Source organism: Silurus meridionalis, chromosome 5, assembly GCF_014805685.1.
Source record: "Silurus meridionalis isolate SWU-2019-XX chromosome 5, ASM1480568v1, whole genome shotgun sequence".
Taxonomy (NCBI): Eukaryota; Metazoa; Chordata; class Actinopteri; order Siluriformes; family Siluridae; genus Silurus; species Silurus meridionalis.
In genome coordinates, this window is record NC_060888.1 from 631892 (window position 1) to 640225 (window position 8334).

The following is an 8334-nucleotide window of genomic DNA, read 5'->3' on the forward strand; positions in this document are numbered from 1 at the left end:
GTGATGTTTAATAATGTGGTCAGAGCTCTGAGGTCCTGTGAGGAGAGAGAGAGAGAGCAGTAATGGACTCTGTGGTGAGTCAGTGCTTAGTGTGAGTTATGATGAGGAAACATCTCCTTTATTTACAGACGGAGACCTGCTGCTTAAAACATCACAGATCCAGTTGCATATGGAATTATACAGCACTCGAGTGCCTGAGATGGAACAACCAGATTAAACCCAGAGCAGACAATATCCATGCACAAAACGCTTCTGTTCAAGAAGGTTGTAGATCTCAGAATATCAAGAGGAGGGGCTTGTAGATCTCTTGATGTTTGGAGGAGGAGCTTATAAATCTCAGAATGTCCAGATGAGGAGCTTCTAAATCTTAAAATGATAAGAGGAGGAGCTTCTAGATCTCAGAATGATAGGAGGAGGGGCTTATAGATTTCAGGAGAACAGAAATTACCATTTTCTTTTGTCTTTTCTGTTCTTTAGACATGTTTTCCATAAGATGTGTGTGGATCCATGGCTAAACGAACACTGTACCTGCCCCATGTGTAAACTCAACATCCTCAAAGCTCTGGGCATAATGGTGAGCTCGCACACACACACACACACACACACACACACACACACACACACACACACACACACACACACACTATGTGATTAAAGCTGTAGTGTTGAGGTTATTTTCAGGGTGTGACTCCTGTCCCAAACTATTAAACTCTACTGCCCTCCAGTGGGCACTTTGAGAATAAAAAAATATTTTCTGCAGAATCAGTTTTGTGTTTCAGAATCTGATGAACTGAAGACCACAGTAATTATAAAGATCTAAAAGAGAGTGGTATATTTTACTCTGCTGTTTCAGGCTTTACAACAATAGATGATTTACATATTGTATAATTATCTTCTTCATCGTGCGATTTTATGGAGTGGATTTTATTCATTTCTTTACAAAAAAAAGCAACAAACAATATAATTATGGATGTTTATTTAGTTCTGAGATACACCACGTGTGTGTATGATTATTATTTTTTCACTCTTTTGAAATTTGTTGAAATGAATTACTGCGCCTGAGAGATATTCCTGTTGTGTTTTTTGTTTTTGCTCATAAAGGAAAATATTTGAAGAGTGGCACCTATCCAATAAAATAACTGTGTTTGTGTGTGTGTGTGTGTGTGTGTGTGTGTGTGTGTGTGTGTGTGTGTGTGTGTGTGTGTGTGTGTGTGTGTGTGTGTGTGTGTGTGTGTGTGTGTGTGTGTGTGTGTTCTAGCCCAACCTGCAGTGTGTAGATAATGTAGCATTCGATATGGAGCGGATGACACGCACTCACTCCTCCAGCCAGCGGGTGGCGCTTATGGACGTGTCGTCTGAGACGAGCGTCAGCGTGGAGCCGCTCACACGCTCCGGCTCATCCCAACTACTGTCCGAGTCAGAGCTCTCACACACACACACGCACACACACCGCACCGGGGAGATCAACATCGCCGTCACCAGTAAGAGACACTTCATTCCTACTTCCTTCATCATCATCATCATAATAATAATAATAAGTGATGGTCAGATCTCCTCCCTGATGATCAGCAGATTTTCATATCTTTACTTTTTTTCCTCTCGCTCACACACACACACACACACACACACAGCATGCAGTGCTAGGTTTCTCTGCTTTTCTCTCTCTCCTTCAGCTCCCTCTGCTCTTTATAACCTACATCACCATCGGTACTCCAGTTTCACCGGTTTCTATGGCAACCATCTCTGTGGTCACGTGACCGAATTTCAGAGATATCACATCGACACGTTTCCTGCGAGTGAAAACTTTCGCCAGTCGTAGTTCAGGAGGCGGAGTTTGTACGTCTGACTGCGTAAAAACATGTAAACACTTTAGAAGGACGTAAACTCAGATCTAATCTGGAGTTCTTGTAGTTTGTGGGCGGGGCTTGATGTTAAAAATGTATTTTCAGACTCTCTGATTGGCTGATGCTTGGTTACATAAATTGTGCGTTTTGTGAGAACAACAGAAGTTTTTACTAAAGTCCCTTCACTCCGCTGTTGTCCCTTATATCCCACTTTGGAGGCGTGGCACATAGTGAGATAACCGTTCGTTCTTATTGGCTGTTGGAGGAGGGTTGTGATTGGTGGACTGTTTCTCTCTCCAGCCGTGTGAATCTCTTCACTCGCTCTCTCCTTCCTGCGCTTCTCCTGCTTTTTCTTCTCTCTTCACTTCTGCTTCAATGGACCCTTTCGCCTCTCAAGACTCCGCCCACTTCTGAAAGTGACCCCGCCTCCTTTTACTCTGTTAACAGAAGAGTGGTTTATTGTGGGCAGCTTCGCCGTCCTCAGTGTTTTAACGCTGTGCTACATGATCATCCGAGCCACCGGCAGCAGCTCCGAGTCCTCAGCGTGAGTACTTCATCTTCAACATCTTCTGATTATTATCATCCTGAAGATCTAATAAAGAAATGAGTTCTGATGTCTTTATTTATGTAGAGTTTAATGTTGTATGATTTATGAATATTACTTTAGAATATTAAAACATTGGGGTTTTCTGTGTTTCAGATTAGACACGGCGTGAAGATGGACGTCATTTTACATAATATTTCCATTTGACATAATCAGAATTGATGTTTTTATATCTGTTTCTTCTCCTGAGACGCCGTGTCTTATATCGGTTTTATTCTTTATACTCCTGTTTCATTTTCACGTTTTATTTGTCTTTTCAAAGACATCATTAAAGTTTTATTCAACTGATTTACAACAAACGTCGTTTTTTATTTTTGTATTTATTTTTGTACCCTGATAGTCTCCGTCTCCGTCTCCGTCTCAGTGCGGTGTAAAGCGTGCAGTATACAGCACAAAATAACGTTACAAAATAATAATAATAATAATTTAAAAATTATAAACACGTGAACTTCTAATAATTAGTGTTCCACACAGTGTTCCACACATCTCCACACAGTGTTCCACACATCTCCACACAGTGTTCCACACATCTCCACACAGTGCTCCACACAGTGTTCCACACATCTCCACACAGTGCTCCACACAGTGTTCCACACATCTCCACACAGTGTTCCACACATCTCCACACATCTCCACACATCTCCACACATCTCCACACACTGTTCCACATCTCCACACAGTGTTCCACACATCTCCACACAGTGTTCCACACATCTCCACACAGTGCTCACACAGTGTTCCACACATCTCCACACAGTGCTCCACACAGTGTTCACACATCTCCACACAGTGTTCCACACATCTCCACACATCTCCACACATCTCCACACACTGTTCCACACATCTCCACACAGTGTTCCACACATCTCCACACAGTGTTCCACACATCTCCACACAGTGCTCCACACAGTGTTCCACATCTCCACACAGTGTTCCACACATCTCCACACAGTGCTCCACACAGTGTTCCACACATCTCCACACAGTGCTCACATCTCCACACAGCGCTCCACAGATCTCCACACAGCGCCACACATCTCCACACAGCGCCACACATCTCCACAGCGTTCCACACATCTCCACACAGTGTTCACACATCTCCACACAGTGTTCCACACATCTCCACACTGTTCCACACATCTCCACACAGTGCTCCACACATCTCCACACAGCGTTCCACACATCTCCACACAGCGCTCCACACATCTCCACACAGCGTTCCACACATCTCCACACAGCGTTCCACACATCTCCACACAGTGTTCTACACATCTCCACACATCTCCACACACTGTTCCACACATCTCCACACACTGTTCCACACATCTCCACACACTGTTCCACACATCTCCACACAGTGCTCCACACATCTCCACACAGTGCTCCACACATCTCCACACAGCGTTCCACACATCTCCACACAGTGTTCCACATCTCCACACATCTCCACACACTGTTCCACACATCTCCACACAGCGCCACACATCTCCACACACTGTTCCACACATCTCCACACAGTGCTCCACATCTCACACAGTGTTCCACACAGCGTTCCACACATCTCCACACATCTCACACATCTCCACACAGTGCTCCACATCTCCACACAGTGTTCCACACATCTCCACACAGTGCTCCACACATCTCCACACAGTGCTCCACACATCTCCACACACTGTTCCACACATCTCCACACAGCGTTCCACACATCTCCACACATCTCCACACAGTGCTCCACACATCTCCACACAGTGTTCCACATCTCCACACAGTGCTCCACATCTCCACACTGTTCACACATCTCCACACAGCGTTCCACACATCTCCACACATCTCCACACAGCGTTCCACACACATCTCCACACAGTGCTCCACACATCTCCACACAGCGTTCCACACATCTCCACACATCTCCACACAGCGTTCCACACACATCTCCACACAGTGCTCCACACATCTCCACACACTGTTCCACACATCTCCACACAGCGTTCCACATCTCCACAGCGTTCCACACACATCTCCACACAGTGCTCCACATCTCCACACACTGTTCCACACATCTCCACACAGCGTTCCACACATCTCCACACATCTCCACACAGTGCTCCACACATCTCCACACAGTGCTCCACACATCTCCACACAGTGCTCCACACATCTCCACACAGTGCTCCACACATCTCCACACACCCAGTAATATTAAAATGGTTAAACAGTAATGGAAGATTGTTTATAAGATCTGATCAGAATTGAGGTCACTGGAGTCGTTTATCTGAAATAGAAATGAATTTCCCTCTGAAACACACAGGATTAAACATCGCTCTGGAAACGGCTTTAATTATACACTTTTTAGAGAGAGGGAGAGAGAGGGGGAGAGAGAGGGGGAGAGAGAGAGAGGAGAGAGGGGAGAGAGAGGGGAGAGGAGAGAGAGGGGGAGATAGAGAAAGGGGGAGGAGAGAGAGAGAGAGAGGGGGAGATAGAGAGAGGGGAGGAGAGAGAGAGAGGGGGAGATAGAGAGGGGGAGATAGAAAGGAGAGAGAGAGAGGGGGAGATAGAGGGGAGGGAGAGAGAGAGAGGGGGAGATAGAGAGAGAGGGGGAGAGAGAGAGAGAGGGGGAGATAGAGAGGGGAGGGAGAGAGAGAGAGAGGGGGAGATAGAGAGGGGAGATAGAAAGGGAGAGGGAGAGAGAGAGGGGGAGATAGAGGGGAGGAGAGAGAGAGGGGGAGATAGAGAGGGGGAGATAGAAAGGGAGAGGAGAGAGGGGCAGAGAGAGAGGAGAGAGAGATAGAAAGGGAGAGAGAGGGGGGGGATAGAGAAAGAGAGAGAGACTGTCACTTCTTTATTTACAATTTATCTGCTTTTTAAATATTTTTTTTCTCACACACACACACACACACACACACACACACACACACACTTTATCTCTCCTTATTCACATGTTTTGTAAAACTGATTTTGTACTTTTGAATAAAGGTTTTATGAATGAATTTGTTTCTTTGGTTTTATGGAGTAAAAGAAAAACTGAAAGCACTGAACTACAGCATCTCAGACTCACGTCTTACTCTCATTATTTACTTTTTAAAGTGAATTATTTGGGAATAAATCGTTTTTTATCTTTTGTGAATTTTTATGGATTTTTACATTTTCTGTGAAACTAAAACTTTAATTTTTTTATTAATAATTCTTTATTTCCTCTATAATGTGAGTAAATGCAGGTGTAAGCCCCGCCCACTCAGGTTAATCCAGGAAGTGCTCTGGCCCCGCCTTTTCACTAAAACATGTAGAATTTAATGTATAAATATCATTCACTTTGGCAAATTTGTGACTATTACAGTTTATAGTTAGTTTATTGCATTACATTTTTATTTTGTTTATTTTACTGATAATTCTACATTTATTTAATACAGTATGGTGTAAAAGTTAGTACACCCCTCAGATTTTAGTATTTTTTTTAAAGGAGAATAGACACCAGATTTACTGTCCTCTGAAAATGACTCAACTTACAGCCATGACTGTCTAAATATCTGGCAACAAAAGTGTGAACACGCAAAGCCACATGTTCTATTCATCATGTTCATGTTCTTGTCTGCTTGTCAAAACCATATAAATGTGTGTATCTGTTATTAGAGCAGTTATCAATCTGCTGTTTCGAGTCGATTCTCACACTGATCACTAGATGTTCTACATGGACCTCATGGTAAAGACTCTGAGAATGTGAGAATTAGGATTGTTTCTCTCCACAAAGATGCTGAGGCTGTAAGAAGATCAGTATCACCCTGAAACTGAGTTACAGTACAGTGTTCAGGGTCATACAGAGGTTCTCCAACACGGGGTCCACTCTTAACAGACCTCACAAGGGTCCATCAGAGAAGTCGAGTCCTTGTGCTGAGCATCAGGTGCAGAAGCTGCTTCAAAAAACATACGCATGAGTGCTACAGCATTGATTTAGAGGTTGCAGAAGCAGAAGATTCACTCATCAGTGCTCAGAAGGAACCTCTTCTGAAGCGGCTCACAAGAAAACCCACAAACAGTTTGCTGAAGAAAACCTGTCCAAGAACATGAATTACTGGAACTATGTCCTGTGGTCTGATGAGACGAAGATAAACTTGTTTGGCTCAGATGATTTTCCTCCCTTCAGAAACTCCAACATAATAACGACACCAAACACGCCGACAAGATGAAAACTGCCTTACTGAGGCCTTACCAAGCACGTCTCCAGACCTGAACCCTATTGATCACCTGTGAGCCTCAAGCAGAACGTGGAGAAGCTCCATGTGTCTCACATCCAGCAGCTCTGTGATGTGATTATGGATCCCAGCAACAACCTGTGCAGCTCTGAGTTCCACACCCAGGAGGAGTAAAGCAGCGCTGGAGAACGATGTGCTCCACACAATCTTCACACTTTACACACAGTTTGACACGTTCACTGAGGGTGCACTCACTTTAGTTACAGTTATTTAGACAGTAATGTGTGTATGTTGTTATTTAGAGGACAGTAGATCAGTACTGATACACAACCTGCACACTGACACTCTAAACATATTTCAGTTTCAGTTCTATAGTTTTGTCTCTGGATTTTATTGTTTTTTTATCTCTATTTACATTTTTACTACAAACTTGAACCTTTTTTGTGTCTTTTCTCTGCAGGTGGTCATTTTTTCGGCCGGAACTCGGGATCTCCACGCAGCGTGGTGTGTGAGATGGAGCTGCCAGATATTCAGACGTCTTTGGACATGTATGACGAGAATAAATCCTGAGGTCATGCCTCATGGTGACCTTTGACCCCTGTGCCCTGCTTGCCCAAACCCCTGGGGACAGATGTGACTTCGAGGACTCTCGCTTTACAGAGAGTCGGTTTTATTTGTCTCTGTTGCGGATGAACTCGGTCCGTGTTTGTCATCTGAACACTGTCTTTAGCTCCATGATGGAGTTTCGCGGGACAATCGTGACTGGTGGATGACCTTTGACCCTTTGTGGAAAGATTTACCGGGTCAAGTCCCAAATGCTAGGGTTCTGTAGAAATGTTCTCACTGAGCCGCTAGCAATGAGAACAGCACAATTAGTTAATAGTCTACTAGCTAATTGGCTGAGTATGAAACAGCAACTAGTTACAAATCATCAGCAAGCTAGCAAGCACTAAAACTCATAGATTAGCCAGCTAGCAAAACCAAAAAATATTGTCTTTTTTTGTCAATGAAAAGAGAAACTTGGTTAAAAACTGATTTGGGGGTGAAACTATGTATGGTGGTGATGTCACAAAATAAGCTCCATAACACGTCTATAAACTCTGTTGGATGAATTATAATGAATTCTGAAGAAATCTCTGAAAATGCTTTATGAAGTCACCCATCAAGAGTTTAATAACCGATCACAGTGTGTTAGCAATGCTAGAAAGAGCGTTATGTAAACCTTATCTTACATGGAGGAGGAAGCTACTAAAATGAATCTGTTTAGAATTATGCTAACACTCTTGCTAATCATTTCAATTCTCCATCCTGCGTTTGCTAATTTTACCCTTGATGGCTAACGTAGCACACAGGTTCCTGAAGATTCCATCATCATCTTCCTCTCTTTATTTGCATATGAGGTGTTTGGTGGATGGGTGGGGCTTAAATTATGACATCACAAAGTATTTGCAGGGCTTGTACTGCATTGCTCCGCCCACAAATCAGTTTCACAGAGCAGTTGTGAGAAAGTTTTGAAACATGATGAGGATTAGTGAAGCAGAGGATGTGAGGAACATTAGCGTTTGGGACAGAGCCGGAATCTCCTGAACCTCTTCCTCTTTATGAGCTCGATGTAGCTTCAAACCACAGCCACAAACTCCAGATGATTCAGCGTTACTTCCGTCTATAAGCAGTGTATAAACGTGTACTAACACCA

General features: G+C 43.7%; 1 protein-coding gene across 2 annotated transcripts in view; it reads left to right on the plus strand.

The window, feature by feature from the left end:
- Positions 1–8334, plus strand: part of rnf130 (ring finger protein 130) — a 32540-nt gene extending 24206 nt beyond the window's left edge. Inside the window, exons 6-9 of one of the 2 annotated variants that reach the window (XM_046849640.1) lie at positions 478–574; positions 1259–1481; positions 2292–2388; positions 2545–2736. In XM_046849640.1, coding sequence (XP_046705596.1) covers positions 478–574; positions 1259–1481; positions 2292–2388; positions 2545–2560 — 433 coding nt within the window. In that variant the 3' untranslated portion in view covers positions 2561–2736. Of the gene's footprint in view, positions 1–477; positions 575–1258; positions 1482–2291; positions 2389–2544; positions 2737–7098 lie in introns of those variants that run through there. The other variant, XM_046849641.1, reaches the window with a different exon arrangement.